This window comes from Lagenorhynchus albirostris, chromosome X (assembly GCF_949774975.1).
Source record: "Lagenorhynchus albirostris chromosome X, mLagAlb1.1, whole genome shotgun sequence".
Classification (NCBI taxonomy): domain Eukaryota; kingdom Metazoa; phylum Chordata; class Mammalia; order Artiodactyla; family Delphinidae; genus Lagenorhynchus; species Lagenorhynchus albirostris.
In genome coordinates this window covers 79,561,525-79,583,810 of record NC_083116.1, presented here as the reverse complement: position 1 = coordinate 79,583,810, position 22,286 = coordinate 79,561,525, and the positions used below count along the sequence as shown (strand labels likewise).

General features: G+C 40.4%; 1 protein-coding gene across 2 annotated transcripts in view; it reads right to left on the bottom strand.

Moving 5' to 3' along the window:
• ARHGEF9 (Cdc42 guanine nucleotide exchange factor 9) overlaps nucleotides 1-22,286 on the bottom strand; it is a 191,646-nt gene that overhangs the window by 49,018 nt on the left and 120,342 nt on the right. For both annotated transcript variants that reach the window (XM_060137028.1, XM_060137027.1), the window contains exons 5-6: nucleotides 14,031-14,263; nucleotides 8,786-8,915 (exon numbers count right to left, since the gene is read on the bottom strand). In XM_060137028.1, the coding sequence (XP_059993011.1) occupies nucleotides 8,786-8,915; nucleotides 14,031-14,263 (363 nt within the window). The remainder of the gene's footprint in view (nucleotides 1-8,785; nucleotides 8,916-14,030; nucleotides 14,264-22,286) is intronic.

Sequence of the window (22,286 nt, the reverse complement as noted above, 5' to 3'; positions counted from 1 at the left end):
TCTTTTACATGTAGCTGTCCAGTTTTCCCAGCACCACTATTGAAGAGGCTGTCTTTTCTCCATTGTATATTCCTGCCTCCTTTATCAAAAATAAGGTGACCATAGGTGCATGGGTTTACCTCTGGCTTTCTATCCTGTTCTATTGAACTATATTTCTGTTTCTGTGCCAGTACTGTGCTGTCTTGATTAGTGTACCTTTGTAGTATTGTCTGAAGTCAAGGAGCCTGATTCCTCCAGCTTCGTTTTTCTTTCTCAAGATTGCTTTGGCTATTCAGGGTCTTTTGTGTTTCCATACAAAGTGAGATTTTTTTTGTCCTACTTCTGTGAAAAGTGCCACTGGTAGTTTCATAGGGATTGCATTGAATCTGTAGATTGCTTTGGGTAGTAGTCATTTTCACAGTATTGATTCTTCCAATCCAAGAACATTGTACATCTCTCCAACTGTTTGTATCATCTTTAATTTCTTTCATCAGTGTCTTATAGTTTTCTGCATACATGTCTTCTGTCTCCTTAGGTAGGTTTATTCCCAGGTATTTATTATTTTTGGTACTATGGTAAGTGGGAGTGTTTCCTCAATTTATCTTTCAGATTTTTCATCATAGTGTATAGGAATGCAAGAGATTTCTGTGCATTAATTTTGTATCCTGCTACTTTACCAAGTTCATTGATTAGCTCTAGTAGTTTTCTGGTAGCATCTTTAGGATTCTCTATGTATAGTATCATGTCATCTGCAAACAGTGACAGTTTTACTTCTTCTTTTCCGATTTGAATTCCTTTTATTTGTTTTTCTTCTGATTGCTGTGGCTAAAACTTCCAAAACTATGTTGAATAACAGTGGTGAGAGTGGAAAACTTTCTCTTGTTCCTGATCTTACAGGAAATGGTTTCAGTGTTTCACCATTAAGAACTATGTTGGCTGTGGGTTTGTCATATATGGCCTTTATTATGTTGAGGTAACTTCCCTATATGCCTACTTTCTGGAAGGTTTTTTATCATAAATGGGTGTTGAATTTTGTGAAAAGCTTTTTCTGCATCTATTGAGATGATCATATGGTTTTTCTCCTTCAAATTGTTAATACAGTTTATCACATTGATTGATTTGTGTATATTGAAGAATCCTTGCATTCCTGGGATAATGCCCACTTGATCATGGTGTATGAACTTTTTAATGTGCTGTTGGATTCTGCTTGCTAGTATTTTGTTGAGAATTTTTGCATATATATTCATCAGTGATATTGGCCTGAATTTTTATTCTTTGTGACATCTTTGTCTGGTTTTGGTATCAGGGTGACTTTGGGAGTGTTCCTCCATCTTCTATACTTTGGAAGAATTTGAAAAGGATAGGTTTTAGCTGTTCTCTAAATGTTTGATCAAATTTGCCTGTGAAGCCATCTGTTCCTGGGCTTTTGTTTGTTGGAAGATTTTTATTCACCATCTCAATTTTAGTGCTCGTGATTGGTCTGCTTATATTTTCAATTTCTTCCTGGTTCAGTCTCAGAAGGTTGCACTTGTCTAAGGAATTTTCCATATCTTCCTGGTTGTCCATTTTATTGGCATTTAGTGGCCTGCAGTAATCTCTCATGATCCTTTGCATTTCTGCAATGCCAGCTGTTACTTCTCCTTTTTCATTTGTAATTCTGTTGATTTGAGTCTTCTACCTTTTCTTCTTGATGAGTCTGGCTAATTGATTATCAATTTTGTTTATCTTCTGAAAGAACAAGCTTTTAGTTTTACTGATATTTGCTATCATTTCCTTCATTTCTTCTTCATTTATTTCTGACCTAATCTTTATGATTTCTTTACTTCTGCTATCTTTGGGTTATTTTTTTGTTTTTCTTTCTCTAATTGCTTTTTGTGTAAGGTTAGGTTGTTTATTTGAGATGATTCTTGTTTCTTGAGGTAGGATTGTATTGCTATAAACTTCCCTCTTAGAACTGCTTTTGCTGCATCCCAAGAGTTTTGGGTCATTGTGTTTTCATTGTCATCTGTTTCTAGGTATTTTTTGATATTGTCTTTGATTTCTTCAGTGATCTCTTGGTTATTTAGTAGTGTATTGTTTAGCCTCCATGTGTTTGTAGTTTTTATAGGTTTTTTTCCCTGTAATTGATATCTAATCTCATAGCATTGTGGTTGGAAAAGATACCTGATGCAATTTCAATTTTCTTAACTTATCAAGGGTTGATTTGTGACCCAAGATATGATCTATCCTGGAGAATGTTCCATGAGCTCTTGATAAGAAACTGTATTCTGTTGTTTTTCATTGGAATGTCCTATAAATATCAGTTAAGTCCGTCTTGTTTAGAATATCATTTAAAGTTTGTGTTTCCCTATTAATTTTCATTTTGGATGATATGTCCGTTGGTGAAAGTGGGGTGTTAAAGTCCCCTACTATGATTGTGTTACTGTTGATTTCCGGTTTTATGGCTGTTAGCATTTGCCTTATGTATTGAGGTGCTCCTATGTTGGGTGCATCAATATTTACAGTTGTTATACCTTCTTTTTGGAATGATCCAATGATCATTATGTAGTGTCCTTCTTTGTCTCTTGTAATAGTCTTTATTTTAAAGTCTATTTTGTCTGATATGAGAATTACTACTCCAGCTTTCTTTTGATTTCCATTTACATGGAATATTTTTTTCCATCCCCTCACTTATTGTCTGTATGAGTCCCTAGGTCTGATGTGGGTCTCTTGTAGACAGCGTATATACGGGTCTTATTTTTGTATCCATTCAGCCAGTCTATGTGTTGTGTTTGGAACATTTAATGCATTTACATTTAAGGTAGTTATCGATATGTATGTTCCTAATAACATTTTCCTAATTGTTTGGGGTTCGTTATTGTATATTTTTCCCTTCTCCTGTGTTTCCTGCATAGAGAATTTCCTTCAGCATTTGTTGTAAATCCAGTTTGCTGGTTCTGAATTCTCTTAAGTTTTGCTTGTCTGTAAAGTTTTTAATTTCTCCTTCAAATCTGAGTGATATCCTTGCTGTGTAATCTTGGTTGTAGGTTTTTCCCTTTCATCACTTTAAATATGTCCTGCCACTCCCTTCTGGCTTGCAGAGTTTCTGCTGAAAGATCAGCTGTTAACTTTATGGGGATTCCCTTGTATGTTATTTGTTGCTTTTGCCTTGCTGCTTTTAATATTTTTCCCTGTATTTAATTTTTGATAGTTTGATTAATATGTGTGTTGGCATGTTTTTCCTTGAATTTATCCTGTATTGGACTCTATGTGCTTCCTGGACTTGATTGACTATTTCCTTTCCCATATTAGGGAAGTTTTCTATAATCTCTTCAAAAATTTTCTTAGTCCTGTTCTTTTTCTCTTCTTCTTCTGTGATCCCTATAATTTGAATGTTGGTGCGGTAACGTTGTCCCAGAGGTCTCTGAGACTGTCCTCAGTTCTTTTCATTCTTTTTTCTTTATTCTGCTCTGCAGTAGTTATTTCCACTCTTTCACCTTCCACGTCATTTATCCATTCTTTTGCCTCAGTTATTCTGCTACTGATTCCTTCTAGAGAATATTTTTATTTCGTTTATTGTGTTTCTCATCATTGTTTGCTCTTCAGTTCTTCTAGGTTCTTGTTAAATGTTTCTTGTATTTTCTCCATTCCTTTTTCAAGATTTTGGATCATCTTTACTATCATTATGATGAATTCTTTTTCAGCTAGGTTGCCTATTTCCTCTTCATTTGTTTAGTGTGGTGGGTTTTTACCTTGCTCCTTTGTCTGCTGTGTTTTTCCCTGTGTTTTCATTTTGCTTAACTTACTGTGTTTGGGGTCTCCTTTTGGCAGGCTGGAGGTTCGTAGTTCCCACTGTTTTTGTTGTCTGTGCCCAGTGGTTAAGGTTGGTTCAGTGGGTTGTTTCGGCTTCCTCGTAAGGGTCTGGCACCTGTGTTCTGGTGGATGAGACTGGATCTTGTCTTTTGGTGGGCGGGACCATGTCCAGTGGTGGGTTTTGCGGTGTTTTGACATTTGCATGATATTAGGCAGCCTCTTTGCTATTGGGTGGGGTTGTGTTCCTGTCTTGCTAGTTTTTTGGCATAGGTTGTCCAGCACTGTAGCTTGCTGGTCATTGAGTGGAGCTGGGTCTTAGCATTGAGATGGAGATCTATGGGAGAGCTTTTGCTGTTTGATATTATGTGGAGCTAGGAGGTCTCTGGTGGACCAATGTCCTAAACTCAGCTCTCTCTACTCGGAGGTACAGGACTGACATGTGGCTGGAGTACCTAGACTCTTTCAGCCACACATCTAGAAGAAAAGGTAGAGAGAGAGAAAGAAAGAAAGAAAGAAAGAAAGAAAGAAAGAAAGAAAGAAAGAAAGAAAGAAAGAAAGAAAGAAAGAAAGAAAGAAAGAAAGAAAGAAAGAAAGAAAGAAAGGAAGGAAGGAAGGAAGGAAGGAAGGAAGGAAGGAAAGAAGAAGGAAATAAAAAAGAAAAAAGGGAAAAATAAAATAAAGTTACTAAAATAAAAAATTTAAAAATTATAAAAATTTAAAAATTATTAAAATTAAAATAATATAAAAATTATTTAAAAAATGGAGAGACCAAACCCTGGGGAAAATGGTAAAAGCAAAGCTATACACACAAAATCACACAAAGAAGCATACACATACACACTCAGAAAAGGAGAAAAAGAAAAAAAATATAGATATTTATATATATATATATAAAAAGAAGAGAGAAACCAAATCAATAAATGAATCTACCACCGATAATAAACTTTTAATACTAAACTAAGATAAACGTAAAACCAGACACAAATTAGATGTAGAAAGTGAACCCCAAGTTTGCAGTTGCTCCCAAAGTCCGGCACTTCAATTTCGGGCTGATTCGTTGTCTATTCAGGTATTCCGTGTATGCAGGGTACATTAAGATGATTGTCGAGATTTAATCCACTGCTCCTGAGGCCGCTGGGAGAAAATTCCCTTTCTCTTCTTTGTTTGCACAGCTCCTGGGGTTCAGCTTTTAATTTGGCCCTGCCTCTGCGTGTATGTCGCCTGAGGGCATCTGTTCTTCGCTCAGACAGGAAGGGGCTAAAGTAGCAGTTGATTAGAAGTCTCTGGCTCACTCAGCCCAGCGGGAGAGGGAGGGGTATGAAATGCAGCGCGAGTCTGCAGCGGCAGAGGCTGGTGTGACATTGCAACAGCCTGAGGCATGCCATGTTTTCTCCCGTGGATGTTGTCCCTGGATCACGGGACCCTGGCAGTGGTGGGCTGCACAGTCTCCTGGGAGGGATTGTGTGGATAGTGACTGGTGCTTGCACACAGGCTTCTTGGTGGCTGCATCAGCAGCCTTAGCATTTCATGCTCATCTCTGGTGTCCATGCTGATAGGCGTGGCTCACACGCAGCGCTGGAGTTTGTTTAGGCAGTGCTCTGAATCCTTTCTCCTCGTGCACCCTGAAACAATGGTCTCTAGCCTCTTAGGCAGTTCCAGACATTTTCCTGGACTCCCTCCTGGCTAGCTGTGCTGCACTAGCCCCCTTCAGGCTGTGTTCATGCAGCCAACACCAGTCCTCTCCCTGGGATCCGACCTCCGAATCCATAGCCTCAGCTCCCAGCCCCCACCCGCCCTGGCTGGTGAGCAGACAAGCCTCTCAGGCTGGTGCGTGCCGGTTGGCACTGATCCTCTGTGTGGGAATCTCTCCACTTTGCTCTCTGCACCCTTGCTGCTGTGCTCTCCTCCATGGCTCCAAAGCTTCCCCCGCCACACCCCGTCTCCACCAGTAAAGGAGTTTCCTAGTATGTGAAAACTTTTCCTCCTTCACTCCTCCCTCCCAGAGGTGTCGGTCCCATCCCTATTCTTTTGTCTCTGTTTTTTTCTGTTTTCTTCTGCCCTACCCAGGTACGTGGGGAATTTCTTTACTTTTGGGAAGTCTGAGGTCTTCTGCTAACATTCAGTAGGAGTTGTTTCACATGTAGATGCATTTCAAATGTATTTGTGGGGAGGAAGGTGATCTCCATGTCTTACTCCTCCGCCATCTTGAAGGTCTCCTGACTCTTCTTTTTCATTTGACAAATCAAACTGAAATTACTATGTAGATGCTTTTGATACCCACCCTGTTTATTCAAACATGTGGAGGAGGCAAGTGAGTGGCAGAGAGAGCAAAGCACTGCTTCATTTTCTTGATTTGCAAGGCTTGTCCACAGCTGCACCCACCAAGCTGGCAGGACTTCTTTCTGAATGTCCAACTGCTTGGGTAGGTGGAACATAGAAAAAACCTATACCAGGGAATCAGTGAGGTTGAGCCACCCAAGCCAATAGCCAACCAGCCATGGAATGGACATATCCTATTGCTTTCTGTGGGAGGCTCCCCAGCACTCATCTACCTTTAGCCTTACCGGGAGTTGGACTTCCCCCCAAGGCAGTCTTACTCTCTTGCTTAGATATGGACACTTTACTGCAGAAACAAGTCCCTGCAATATCATAAAGGGAAGCAACTGGGCTGTAGGAAGCAGAAGGCTGGAAGAGTATGTGGTGCAGCAGTGTAAAGAACACCCCCCAGGGAATCTGGAGACTAGATTCAAGTTTTAATTTTGTCATTGACTTGCTGTTTGGCCTCAGTCAGGAATAGGCTTCTCAGACTTCCACCATCATTACAAGGTTTGCATGTGTGCACGTGTGTGTGCGCACACACATGTGCATAAACATGGCCAGAGATGTTCTTTGGGGAGTTCCCTAAAAGACCTACTGACTCTGACATTTTAGAAATATTTAAGACTAGATATGGCACACTTGATCGAAACTTTGGTCCTGGCCTCTGAAATGTACCCATCAGGCCTTGCTAAAGAAAATGCTTCATAGAGGGCAAACCTTCTGAAGCTGGTCGGTTGCACAGTGACCTCAGAGTCTGAAAAGTTAACCACAAGGAATTTTTCTTCTTACTAACTTAAATAAAGAAGGACTTTGTCAAGCAGGGTTGTGTGGGCTTGGATGAGATTAGAGGACCAGTCAATCATGCTAACAAAGGAGGCAGAAAGTAACTGCTTCCTATTCGAAAGACTTTCCTTTGTTTCCCAACCCCCAACTATAGACAAACACAAATAAAATTCCCTCCGAGATGCTGAGTCTTTAAATCATAGTTCAGTGCTTTCATGTTAGGTGTTAGTGAAGCTCCCTGAACAGGCCAAAGAATTTTAAGCTATTCTTGGTCTCCCATGGCCCCAGCTGCAGGGACTGGAGGCCAAGAGCCCATGGAGGAATTAGAAGGTCTTCCAGGTATTGGGAAGGGGAAAATTGTTTCAGGGAATAGAAAGACAACTGCTGCTGGGAACATCCTATTACAGAGAATCAATCCCCACAGGGGTAGAGAAAAAGAGGCCTGCTAATCAGCCACAGTTTCAGAGTGCCTGAGAATTAGCGATCTTTCTAGAGGTCATTTGATCCAGCCCTCTTATCAGGAAACTATCCAAAGCAAACCAGACACAGGGGAAGGAGAATCCATGATTTCCTAATAAGTCTGTGCCAGTGCTGTTTTCTTCTTATGAGCAAGAAGATCTCTTTATATAGATTCCTTCCTCTCCTTGCATCTCAAAGAATCACTGCTGTTTTCTACTCTGTATGGGGATATTATCCTTCAAATAAGACTCAAAAATATGCCAGCTGCTCAGAACTGTGGACATTTCCAGCCATGTACATTAAAGAGGAACAGAAGTAGCAGAATAAAGGAAAGATGACTTTTCCTGGACATTGGTTAAGTAACTGTAAGGCTGTTTCATTCCCTTGGAATGTGCTAAACTATATGACAAGTTAGAGAGCTACTAGCTCTCAAATTACAAGAAATTATACCTGTGTGGAAGCCAGAGGAATGGGGAGCTGACTCAACTTCTACACTATGATCATGAAGCTTAAGATTGCCACCTCCTCCCTGGTAGCATGTCCTGCCTCTCCTATCTTGGTTATATTAGCTGTGGACTGTCAGATTTCATAACTTGGGTCTGAGAGATAAATGTGAAATGTCATTACTCCTGGTTCTCTTGATGGGCACAAGAGAGAAACAATAAATAGTGTACTTAACACACAGGTACCTGTGAGGCCTTAAAGTTCACAGCTCTTTTTTCTGTTTAACAGATACCTCAGGAACTTCAACAGAGCAGTGGCATAAGAGGCAAAAGCTCCATTTATTTGTTAGGCTGTGTATATCCTCTGAAAGTTAGCATCTCAGAAGACAATGCTTTAGTGAAGGCTTTCTGAGTTCAGAGAAGTCGTGGCCAATTCCAATAGAATGGAAGGCTCAGGGATTATTTTTATAAGCAGATAATTAAAAAATAGAATTTGGCCTGTCAGTTGGGCAGGGATGATGGTTGTGGCCTGAAGTGTGCAGGCTTGGATAGAACTAGTAGATATGTCAGGGTGAGGTGATCTCACCAAGAGGAAAAGAAGAAGTATGTTGGCTGGCCTGCATCAGAGAACCAACCTTGCACTCTGTGTCTGGGAGTGAATTAGTACCTATTACTCCTCATCCAAGTGTTCATCTGGTGGTGATAAAATTCCAGGACTTGAAAGAGCTTTGAAAGGCTACTGAGTCAACCCAATTATTTCTTAGAAACACCCAAATAGATGAATCTTTCCTTTCCTAATGAAATATTGCAACCGAGATTTCTCCAACCTTCTTAGAAAGCTATTCAAGTACACAACACCTCTTATTAGCAGGAAGTTTTGCCTTGGCTCTAATCTAAATCCTTTCTGATGCTCTTCAAATATAATTACTCTTTGCTCATCTTTGGCTAAGATGTGAGGTTCTGGCTAAGGTATTCAGACTCTCCAATGTCCCTGTTAGTAAGGGTCCTACCTCCCAGTCTAGGACAGAGGCCTGCCACTGGGCAATCTTGTCAATATTCTCCAAGCGCCGCTTGCGTTCATTGATCTGCTGAGTCACATTTCTCATGACAGCCAGAGCAGCTGCCACATACCTGTAGTCACTGTGAAGACACAAAATTACAAGTTGGATGAGTCAATATGCCATTGAACCAATGTGCTGGGTGCCAACACTAACATCCATTCTCCTCTTCCTACTTAGCAAGAGAGCCCGGATTTTAGATAGAATCCATGCCACATGGTACAAAAGACTACATTTTCTATCCTTCTTTACAGTAAGAGGTGACTTATATGATCAAGTTCTGTCCAGTGATATGTAAATAGAAATGTTGGGTAGAACTTTTGAAAAACTACCTTTAAGGAAAACAGCATGCCCTTCTTTGGTCCTTACTTAAACCCGACGCTTAAGAATATTTAGATGTGATGGCTGAAGTTCTAGCAACCATCTTAGACCATAAGGACAAGGTCCATACTCCTAAGGATAGGATAAGAGAAAACTGGAAGGAGTCTCTGATAATCATGGAGCCAGCAAGGCAGCCATAAACTGCCTACCTGCAGGCGTTTTCTCTATGAAAGAGAAACAGACTCATCTTTGCTATGCCATTATTTTTGTACCTATCTGATACAACCAGCCAAGGATGAGGAAGGGAGCCTCACACATGGCATGGTCCAGAGAACTTTACCATCTGTTCTAGCACCTATTTCTAGGGAACTCTGCCCAAAGTCACTGTAAAATAACATCCAAACCTTTCCTCCTATACAATATAGAGATAGGATGTAGCATTGTGGTTAAGAACAGAGACTGGAGCCAGACTCCTTGAACACAAACCCTAGTTTAGTCACTGACTAGTGGTGTGGCCTTTGACAAGTCTCATTCTCCTTCTCAGTGACTCAGTTTCCTCATCTGTAAAATGGGGAGAATTACAGTAGAATTTGCTGAAGTTTTAATAATCCATGAAAACTGTTTTACTCTTGGCTCACAGCAAATGTCTGCAGTATTATTAATATAAAACAAACATTTCTCTAGTATAGACATTATATGGGTTGTCTCTCAAAACCTCTAACTCCAGAAGTACAATCCTAGGCCCCATTTTCCTGGGACTTTGGATGGCCCACTTGTTGAAGGTTATACCATCCTGCCCAGTTTTCTCTGTTTGTCTGATCTAATTTCCAGTCAAATGGCTCCTGTGAAAAGAAGATTGAAAGTTAGATCCCAGACATTTGGTGGAATAATTAGTTGAGAAGGCAGGAGGATGACTTACAGTTCAGTCTTAACAAACTTTTCCTTAGAGAAGCTGAACATGCTTTGTGGTCACTAACATGCTCACTGTTCCTGCACCAATTTGAAAGAAGAGAAGAGAAAAAGAAGAGCAGGGCAACTGTCTTTTTCTTCCCTAATACATTGAGGTGTGGGGTGGTGGACCAATCACAGGAACAGAAGAAAGGGAGTTCTAACTGCTAGGGCAGATGAGACACAGCACCTCCTCTTAGCTGGCCTCCCTGGCTCCAGTCTGTTCTCTGCACACCTGCCAGACCATAGTCTTCAAACGTTACTACATTTTATCACCTACAGTGACAGGATACTCAGTACAAATCCTAACCAGTCTATTCTGTCTCAAGACAACTCTGTTAACACACACACACATACACACACACACACACACACCAAAACCTCTTTATCCTGAGCCTTAATGAATGTTAGCTGTTACCAGTTTTTCTTGTGGATCTCACTTCTGACTCATACTGAACTTATGATCAACCAATACTTCTTAAATTTCTTTAAAATATGCTGTCTAGAAGCTGTATGTCTCTCAGTCTGTCCTTGAATTGTTGATTTCTTAGACCAAACTACAGAATATTACATTTGTTTCTGTTACATTTCATTCTTTTACAGTTACTTGCTCCAACCTGTGGGGGAGTTATTGTGCTCTGTAAAACTGTCAAAGTTTTTCCCTGGCAAGACTATCTGAGCTTGCCATTTAGAAGCAAGGTAGGGTAATGACAGAAGGGGTGGTTGCAGTGCAGAAGTTGCTGACGTAAATAAGCACCCCTGTTCTTTAGGTCCTTTTTCTGTCTCTCATGCTATTCCTCCCTGATTTGAGAGCATCAGGAAAATGCCTTAAGCCACTTTCTAGGAGGTAAAGCATAGAGTTACACTGTCAAATATGGTATCCACTAGCCACATTTAATTAGAATTAAATAAAAATTTAGTTCTTTAGTTGCATCAGCTACATTTCTCAGTACTCAATAGCCATATGTGGCCAGTGTCTACTATATTAAACCACAGAGATATGGAACATTTACATCACTGTACAAAGTCCTATTGGACAGTGCTGGCATGAGAATGCTTATTACCTCTGCCTGACCCCATGTACTACTTAGCCATGAATTTATCACTGCCACTGTGCCATACTGTCAGTCAACCTTTGCCATTTTTAGCTGGCTGCCTTTCTCATGATGGTTAGAGGGGGGTATGTCACCATCTCTAACCTTCCCCACTAGCTTTAGGAGTGGGTGAGAGAAAAAAGTAAATAGCTGTGGTCTAGCCTGAACCCTGCTCAGAGCCCTCAGGCTTCCAGATGAGGTCTGAGCCCAGCACCCTAGTGAGGAGACTGACTGAACCAAGATTGTCTTGTTCCAGGCAGGTCAGCTAACCTCCCTCTCGTAGTCTTTCTTCTTAGCAGCTTAAGCAAGGTTGGGTGGGGGGGTGGGGACATGTCACCCTTCTGTAAACAATGGTAGTATTATTCTCCATTTACCACTCTCTATCCACCTAATCTTCTCCCTCAGGGACTACTCTGCCTGCTTGCATTTCAGACCTACCTATCTGAACACCTATCAACCTAAGTCTTCAACCTGGCATTAGCCTCTAATTGCCTTCAAACCCAAGCTACTTTGGCATGCATCACAGGAGCTATCACCTTGATAAAGCTTTCTGAGGCCTGCAAGAAGGAGTGGCCCATGGCCTGGGGATAGTGCTAGGTCCAATGGGTCACCCCAAATGAGGACAGGGATTGATGTAGCCTGCGACTGCCTGAGCCATTCTCTCAGCACCCCTGAGCCTAGGGGTGGAAGGAGAGGGGACCAGAGACCCAGAGGATAAGAAGGCCTTGATGCAGGGGTTCCACTCACAAGGTGAAGGTGCACAGGAATGGGAAATCCCAGGGAGATATGTTATCTTGTTGGCTCCCACTAAACCCAAAAGGCCCTGGGGTTGCTTTGGTCTAAAAGACAAACATAATTTTTGGCTGTGCTTTAAAATTGGTCCTTGGGGGGCTCTTAAAAACATTTATGTAAATACATAATTTACCTAGTTAATATCATCAGTCCACAAGTATAATTTTTAGAGCAGACACTCAGGAGTAGGTGGGAGATGAGCTGTGATATAAAAACATTTGAGAATCACTCTTTAAATATACTGGTTTTAAAACCACTGGTCTGAAAGCAGCTCCACTGAGATTTAGGTGCAATAGTGGCTGCTTCTGGTCACTTAGCACCTTGAAGTATTCCTGTGGAGGTCATTTAGATTCATTACAACATGGGATGGCAGAACTAGAAAAGGCCTTCCAGACTGGCTAGTACAATGGCTCACAAATCTTCCTTGGCATGAAAATCACCTGGAGCGCTCTTTAAAAAGTTAGGTTCCCAGACCACTGTCCATACTTTGTGTCCCTGCTTTGCCACAGACTTGCTCTTTGTCATTTTCCCTTTCTGGGACTCAGTCTGTCTAGCCATAGAATGAATAAGTCTGACTAGAAGAACTTCCTCTAAGGGCCTTTCCATTTTAGGTGCCATAAATGTTTTCCATTTTTATTTTTAAAATATTAAGATATTTTAGTTGGGGTTCTTTAACATCCTATTAGCTCTCACAAGTTTTCTCCTTAGAAAACTTGGGACTCAGTTTTGGCAATGGGCTGTATTAAATATTTTAAGTGAGATTTAGTCACCTCCAAATTTCATGTCTAATTAGTACTCCCGCTATTCCCCAGCTAGTAAACAGACTCAGGGAGAAGGGAACAGAGTCCTCCTTTGCAAGGTCCTTCTACACCTGCCTCGCTCACAGCCAACAGAACAAGGAAGACAGAGTTACCACTGGTGGTGTTACTCATACAAAGGGAGAGTCCACTGCTACTACATTTGGTTTCAAATCTGAAATCTGTCCAGGGCTTCAGACCACTGAAGCACATAACCCATGATATGCTAAAGAACAACATCAACTTAAAAATGAACCTAGGGATTGGCCTAGAAGCTTGACATAAAAAAAAACAACCGACGCATACCGATGGCCTTATGCAACTAGGTCTGGAAGTCAGATCCAAGGAAACCAGGCAGTGGAGCCAAATGAAAGTACGAAGCAGGCCTGATGAGAAGCAAGCAGAAACTAAGGGAAATTGAGCAAAGGCCTTCTTTATTCTTATAGTGATCAATCAGGAAGAGAGCTGAGAGCTGGGGCAATAAACCTAAGGTCACGGATTTAATACCAATTAAAAGCAGGCTATAAATAGGCTGGGGGCTCTAGGTTATGAAGCAAAGCACATGAAAAAATAGGGGATGGTTCACTGTAGACCATTCCCATTGTTGGAGATGACTCCCAGCATATACCTTACTAATAGAGGGTTAGGAGTGCCATTTCCATTCGGAGAAAGATAAGCTCCTTCATCCTTTTTGGGTTGGTTTTCTTGAAAATACTGAAAAACTTTGAGAAAACTTCAGGGGAAGTCTCAAGTCTATTTTCCCCCAGTCATGCTGTGTGTCTAAGGGGAAGGTACAGTTGGGATGAGGCAGAGGAGGGTGTAAAAGACTAAAGAAGACCAGGGGTGTAGCCTTTCAGAAGAAATCTAAGGTCAGTACAAGTAGGGCAGTCTGTTACCAGGATATTTGACTCTATTGAGCAGAGTAGAATAAACAGTTGATTCACTTGGCTGAACTCAGGACTAAGGACCAGGCTATAAGCTCCCTGAAGGTAGTGTCTAAGTGGTACAATAATGATGAACACTGATTTTGTGTATATATTGATTTATAAGTTTATAAGCAACTGATAAGCATTGTCTCACTTTATATACACAACAGTCTTCAGAGGTAAGCAAGAATATGTCATCATCCCATTGTGTATATAAGCTAACAGAAATTCAGAAAAGGCAAGAGGACATACATTCTCAATAAGGATTAACATGTAGAGGAGGCTCTCTCCTTCACTCCTGCCTCCCTCAATCCCTTACCTATGGTCCTGGGCGGTATACTTGAGGAGCTCAGCCAACTGTAAGGGATACTTGCAGATCTTCTGCACTGGCGTCAAAAGGAAACCATCAATAGCAATGTCAATCATCTGCTGCAAGAGGCGACAGGCCTCAAAAAAGTGCTGGTAGCGGCTGTCCTTCATCAATTTGGAGAGCTCCATACAGGCGTCCAGGTGGTTGTTACAGTACTCAGAGTATATCCAGAATCCATCTTGCTGTGAGCAGAGGAAAGATAGAGAGAAAGGGAAAGGCTACTGAGAACTCCAAAAGAAGTTCTGGAGAAATGGGAAAACAGACCCTCTACTTATGTAGAAATATAAAAATGATAATGTCAATCTTTCCTACATTGATTCATAATTTAATAATAAAGAAATTATTTGGGAATTAGACAACCTGTAAAAATTCATATATAAAAATAAATAAAAGAGACCTTCAAGATGGTGGAGGAGTGAGACATGGAGATCACCTTCCTCCACACAAACACATCAAAAATACATCTACATGTGAAACAACTCCTACAGAACACCTACTGAATGCTGGCAGAAGAGCTCAGACTTTCCAAAATGCAACAAATTCCCCATGTTCTTGGGCAGGGCAAAAGAAAAAAGAAAAAACAGAGACAAAAGAATAGGGATGGGACCTGCACCACTGGGAGGGAGCTGTAAATGAGGAAAAGTTTGCACACACTAGGAAGCCCCTTCACTGGTGGGAACAGGTGGGGGAAAAGCTTCAGAGCCATGGAGGAGAGTGCAGAAACAGGGGTGCAGAAGGGAAAGTGGAGAGATTCCCGCACAGAGGATCAGTGCCAACCAGCACTCACTAGCCTAAGATGCTTGTCTGCTCACTCATCGGGGTGGGTGGGAGCTGAGAGCTGAGGTTCAGGCTTCGGAGGTCAGACCTCAGGGAAAGGACTGGGGTTGGCTGTGTGAAGACAGCCTGAAGTGGACTAGTGTACCACAGCTAGCCAGGAAGGAGTCTGGGAAAATGTCTGGATCAGATGGAGAGGCAAGAGACCACTGTTTTGGGGTGTGCGAGGAGAGGGGATTCCTGCTCCTTGTGCCCACAGAGGGCAGAGCACCACCTAAATGAGCTCCAGAGACAGGAGTGAGCCATAGCTATCAGATTGGACCACAGAGATGGGCATGGACCATTAACACTGCCACCACTGCCACCAAGAATCCTTTGTGTAAGTGCAGGTCACTACCCACACTTCCATGGATACCCATGCAGCAAACCATGGCCAGGGTCCCATGATCCAGGGACAACTTCCCTGGTAGAACACATGGTGCACCACAGGCTGTTGCAATGTCATGTCAGCCTCTGGTGCTGCAGGCTCACCCCCACATTCTAATTCTGACTACCATACTTTTCCCTCTCCCTGGCTGGAGCGAGCAACAGAGCCCTAATCAGCTGCTGCTTGAACTCACTCCTGTCTGGGTGGGGAACAGACACCTGAGGGTGGCCTACATGCAGAGGCAGGGCCAAAACCAAAGCTGAATCCCAGGAGCTGTGTGAACAAAGAAGAGAAAGGGAAATTTCTCCATGCATCCTCAGGAGCAGTGGATTATATCCCCACAATCAACTTGATAAAACCCTGCATCTGTGGAGTAGCTGAATAGACAACAAATGTTCCCAAAATTGAGGTGGTAGACTTTGGGAGAAACTGTAGACTTGGGGTTTGCTTTCTAAGTCTGATTTGTTTTTGGTTTTATGTTTCTCTTAGTTTAGTTTTAAGTGCTTGTTATCACTGGTGGATTTGTTTATTGGTTTGGTTGTTACCTTCCTTTATTTTAAATTTTTAAAATATTTTTATTTTTAATTTTTCCCCCTTTTTCTCTTTTTGTAAATGCATGTATGTATGTATCTTTGTATGATTTGGTCTCTTTAGGTTTGATATCATTTGTCCTAGGGTTCTGTCTGGTAGTTTTGTTTTGTTTTCTTTTTCTGCTCTTGTTGTTTTTTGGTTGTTTGTCTGTTTTTTATGAGTGTGTGTGTGTGTGTGTGTGTGTGTGTGTGTGTGTGTGTTTGCGTGCACACATGGGTACGTTTCTTTGTCTGATTTTGTCTGTTTAGTTTTGTTTTTACCATTTGGTTTGGGGTTCTATCTGTTCGTTCTTTTTTTTCCTTCCTTTACTTCCAAGCTGTGTGGTTGGCACGATTTTGGTGCTCCAGCTGGATGACGGGCATGAGCCTCTGAGGTGGGAGAGCCAAGTCCAGGATATTGGACCACCAGAGACCTCCCAGCCCCATGTAATATCAATAAGCAAGAGCTCTCCCAGAGACTTCATCAACACTAAGACCCATTCCACCCAATGGCCAGCAAGCTCTGGTGCTGGATGCCCCACAGCAAACAACTTGCAAGACAGGAACAAAAACCCACCAATTAGCAGAGAGGCTGCCTAAAGTCATGCTAAGTTGACAGACACCAAAAAACACCACACCGGATATGGCCCTGCACACCAGAGAAACAAGATCCATCTCCACCAACCAGAAGAAATGCACCAGTCCCATCCACCAGGAAGCCTACATAAGCAAATAAACCAATCTCACCCACTGGGGGCAAAACAAAAATAATGGGAACTACAAAGCTGAGGAAAAGGAGAGTCAAAACACACTAAGTTAAACAAAATGAGAAGACAGAGAAATATGAAGCAGATGAAGGAGCAAGGCAAAAACCCAGCAGAACAAACAAATGAAGAGGAAATAGGCAGTCTACCTGAAAAACAATTAAGAGTAATGATAGTAAAGATGATCCAAAATCTCAGAAATAGAATAGAGAAAATACAAGAAGTGTTTAACAAGGACCTAGAAGAACTCAAGAGCAAACAAACAGCGATGAAGAACACAAACAAAGAAAGGAAAAATACTCTAGAAGGAATCAATAGCAGAATAACTGAGGCAGAAGAATGGATAGGTGAGCTGGAAGATAGAATACTGCAAATACCTGTGGCAGAGCAGAATAAAGAAAAAAGAATGAATAGACACTTCTGGGGCAACATTAAATGCAACAAAATTCAAATTATAGGGGTCCCAGAAGAAGAACACAAAAAGAAAGTGTCTGAGAAAATATCTGAAGAGATTATAGTCGAAAACTTCCCTAACATGGGAAAGGAAATAGTCAATCAAGTCCTGGAAGAGCAGAGAGTCCCATACAGGATAAATCCAAGAAACATGGCAAGACACATATTAAGGAAACAATCAAAAATTAAATACAAACCAAAAATATTAAAAGCAGCAAGGGAAAAGCAAAAAATAACATACAAGGGAATCCCCATAAGCTTAACAACTGATCTTTCAGCAGAAATTCTGCAAGCCAGAAGGGAGTGGCAGGACATATTAAAAGTAATGAAAGGGAAAAACCTACAACCAAGATTATTCTACCCAGCAAGGATCTCATTCAGATTTGACGGCAAAATTAAAACTTTTACAGACTAGCAAAACTTAAGAGAATTCAGCACAATCAAACCAGCTGTACAAAAAATGCTAAAGCAACTTCTCTAGGCAGGAAACACAAGAGAAGGAAAAGACTTACAAAAAAATAATTAAGAAAATGGTAATAGGAACATATATATCGATAATTACCTTAAATGTAAGTGGATTAAATTCTCCAACCAAAGGACACAAAATGGCTGAATGGATACAAGAACAAGACGTGTGTAAATGCTGTCTACAAGCAACCCACTTCAGACCTAGGGACACATACAGACTGAAAGTGATGGGATGGAAAAAGATATTCCATGCAAATAGAAATCAAAGGAAATCCGGCATACCAATACTCATAACAGACAAAATAGACTTTAAAATAAAGACTATTACAAGAGACAAAAAAGGACACTACATAATGATCAAGGGATCAATCCAAGAGAAGATATAACAAGTGTAAATATTTATGCACCCAACATAGGAGCACCTCAATAAATAAGGCAAATGCTAACAGCCATAAAAGGGGAAACTGAAAGTAACATAATCATACTGGGGACTTTAACACCCCACTTTCACAAATGGACAGATAATCCAAACTGAAAATAAATAAGGAAACACAAGCTTTAAATGATACACTTAACAAGATGGAATTAATTGATATTTATAGAACATTCCACCCCAAAACAACAGAATACACTTTCTTTTCAAGTGCTCATGGAACATTCTCCAGGATAGATCATATCTTGGGACACAAATCAAGCCTTGGTAAATTTCAGAAAATTGAAATCGTATCAAGTATCTTTTCCAACCACAGTGCTATGAGACTAGATATCAATTACAGTGAAAACACTGTAAAAAATACAAACACAGGAAGGCTAAACAATACACTACTAAATAACCAAGAGATCACAGAAGAAATCAAAGAGGAAATCAAAAAATACCTAGAAACAAGTGACAATGAAAACACATTGACCCAAAACCTATGGGATGCCACAAAAGCAGTTTTTAAGAAGGAAGTTTACAGCAATACAATCTTAACTCAAGAAAAAAGAAAATCTCAAATAAACAACCTAACTTTACACCTAAAGCAATGAGAGAAAGAAGAACAACAAAAAAACGTTAGCAGAAGGAAAGAAATCATATAGATCACATGAGAAATAAATGAAAAGGAAATGAAGGAAACTACTGTTTCAATATATGCAAGTCAATCAACGTGATACACCATATTAACAAATTATATGGAACCTTTTTTTGTTTTCTTTGCAATATGCGGGCCTCTCACTGTTGTGGCCTTTCCCATTGCGGAGCACAGGCTCCAGACGCGCAGGCTCAGTGGGCGTGGCTCACGGGCCCAGCCGCTCCGCGGCATGTGGGATCTTCCCAGACCGGGGCACGAGCCCGTGTCCCCTGCATCAGCAGGCGGACTCTCAACCACTGCGCCACCAGGGAAGCCCTCATATTAACAAATTAAAGGATAAAAATCAAATATCAATAAAACTAAAAGCTGATTCTTTGAGAAGGTAAAATTGACATACCAGTAGCCAGACTCATCAAGAAAAAAAGAAAGGACAAGACTCAAAGCAACCAAATTAGAAATGAAAAAGAAGTAACAACTGACACTGTGGAAATAAAAGGGATCATGAGATACTACTACAAGCAACTATATGCAAACAAAATACACAGCCTGGAAGAAATGGTAAAATTCTTAGAAAAGTACAAGCTTCCAAGATTGAACTAGGAAGAAATAAAAAACATGAAGAGACAAATCACAAGCACTATAATTGAAATTGTGATTAAAAATCTTCCAACAAACAAAAGCATAGGGCCAAAAGGCTTCACAGGTGAATTCTATCAAATGCTTAGAGAAGAGTTAACACATATTCTTCTCAAACTCTCCCAAAATATAGCAGAGGGAGGAACACTCCCACACTCATTCAATAGGGCACCATCACTCTGACACCAAAAACAGACAAAGATGTCACAAAAAAAGAAAACTACAGGGCAATATCACTGAACAACATAGATGCAAAAATCCACCATAAAATACTAGCAAACAGAATCCAACAGCACATTGAAAGGATCATACACCATGATCAAGTAGGGTTTATCCCTGGAATGCATGGATTCTTCAATATATGCAAATGAATCAATGTTATGCACCATATTAACAAATTGAAGAATAAAAACCATGTAATAATCTCAGTAGATGTAGAAAAGGCTTTTGACAAATATCAACACCCATTTATGATAAAAATTCTCCAGAAAGTAAGCATAGAGGGAACCTACCTCAACATAATAAAGCCATATATGACAAGCCCACAGCCAACATCATTCTCAATGGTGAAAAACTGAAACCATTTCTTCTAAGATCTGGAAGAAGACAAGGTTGCCCACTCTCACCACTATTCAACATAGGTTTGGAAGTTTTATGCATGGCAATCAGAGAAGAGAAAGAAATAAAAGGAATCCAAAATGGAAAAGAAGTAAAACAGTCACTGTTTGCAGATGCCATGATACTATACATAGAGCATCCTAAAGATGCTACTAGAAAACTACTAGAGCTAATCAATGAATTTGGTAAAGTGGCATGATACAAAATTAATGCCCAGAAGTCTCTTGTATTCCTATACACTATGATGAAAAAATTGAAAGAGAAATTGAGGAAACACTCCCATTTACCATTGCATCAAAAAGAATAAAATACCTAGGAATAAACCTACCTAAGGAGACAAAATACCTGTATGCAGAAAACTATAAGACACTGATAAAAGAAATTAAAGATGATACAAACAGATGGAGAGATATACCGTGTTCTTGGATTGGAAGAATCCACATTGTGAAAATAACTGTATAACTCAAAGCAATCTACAGATTCAATGCAATCCTTAAACTACCACTGGCATTTTTCACAGAAGTAGAACAAAAAAAATTCTCAATTTGAATGGAAACACAAAAGACCCTGAATAGCCAAAGGAATCTTGAGAAAGAAAAATGGAGCTGGAGGAATCAGGCTCTCCTACTTCAGACTATACTACAAAGCTATAGTAATCAAGACAGTATAGTACTGGCACAAAAACAGAAATATAGATCAAAGGAACAGGATAGAAATCCAGAGATAAACCCATGCATCTATGGTCACCTTATTTTTGATAAAGAAGGCAAGAATATACAGTGCAGAAAAGATAGCCTCTTCAGTAAGCGTTGCTGGGAAAACTGGACAGCTACATGTAAAAGAATGATATTAGAGCACTCCCCAACACCAGACACAACAATAAACTCAAAATGTATTAAAGACCTATATGTAAGGCCAGACACTATAAAACTCTTAGAGGAAAACATAGGCAGAACACTCTATGACACAAATCACAGCAAGATCCTTTTTGACCCACCTCCTAGAGAAATGTAAATAACAACAAAAATAAAGAAATGGGGCCTAATGAAATTTAGAAGCATTTGCACAGCAAAGGAAAACATAAACAAGACGAAAAGACATCCCTAAGAATGGGAGAAAATATTTGCAAATGAAGCAACTGACAAAGGATTAATCTCCAAAATTTACAAGCAGCCCATGAAGCTCAATAGCAAAGAAATAAAAAACCCAATTCCAAAATGGGCAGAAGAGCTAAATAGACATTTCTCCAAAGAAGATATACAGATTGCCAACAAACACATGAAAGAATGCTCAACATCACTAATCATCACAGAAATGTAAATCAAAACTACAATGAGGTATCACCTCACACCAGTCAGAATGGCCATTATCAAAAAATCTACAAACAATAAATGCTGGAGAGGGTGTGGAGAAAAGAGAATCCTCTTGCACTGTTGGTGGGAGTGTGAATTGATACAGCCAGTATGGAGAACAGTATGGAGGTTCCTTAAGAAACTAAAAAGAGAACTACCATATGACCCAGCAATCCCACTACTGGGCATATACCCTGAGAAAACCATAATTCAAAAAGAGTCATGCAGCACAATGTTCATTGCAGCTCTATTTACAATAGCCTGGACATGGAAGCAACCTAAATGTCCATCAACAGATGGATGGATAAAGATGTGGCACAAATATACAATGGAACACTACTCAGCCATAAAAAGAAGCGAAATTGAGTTATTTGTAGGGAGGTGGATGGACCTAGAGTCTGTCATACAGAGTGAAGTAAGTCAGAAAGAGAAAAACAAATACCATATACTAACACATATTTGGAATCTAAAAAAAAAAAAAAGAGTCATGAAGAACATAGGGGCAGAACGGGAATAAAGATGCAGACCTACTAGAGAATGGACTTGAGGATACAGGTAGGGGACGGGTAAGCTGGGACAAAGTGAGGGAGTGGCATGGACATATATACACTACCAAATGTAAAACCAATAGGTAGTGGGACGCAGCCGCATAGCACAGGGAGATCCGCTCGGTGCTTTGTGATCACCTAGAGGGGTGGGATAGTGAGGGTGGGAGGGAGGGAGACACAAGAGGGAAGAGATATGGGGTTAAATGTATTTGTATAGCTGATTCACTTTGTTATATAGCAGAAACTAACACACCATTGTAAAGCAATTATACACCAATAAAGATGTTTTTAAAAAAATTATATAAACCATAAATGCTGGAGAGGGTGTGGAGAAAAGGAAACCCTCCTGAACTATTGGTGGGAATGTAAATTTATACAGCTACTATGGAAAACAGTAAGGAGGTTCCTTAAGAAACTTAAAATAGAACTACCATATGACCCAGCAATCCTACTACTGGGCATATACCCTGAGAAAACCATAATTCAAAGACTCATGTACCACAATGTTGATTGCAGCTCTATT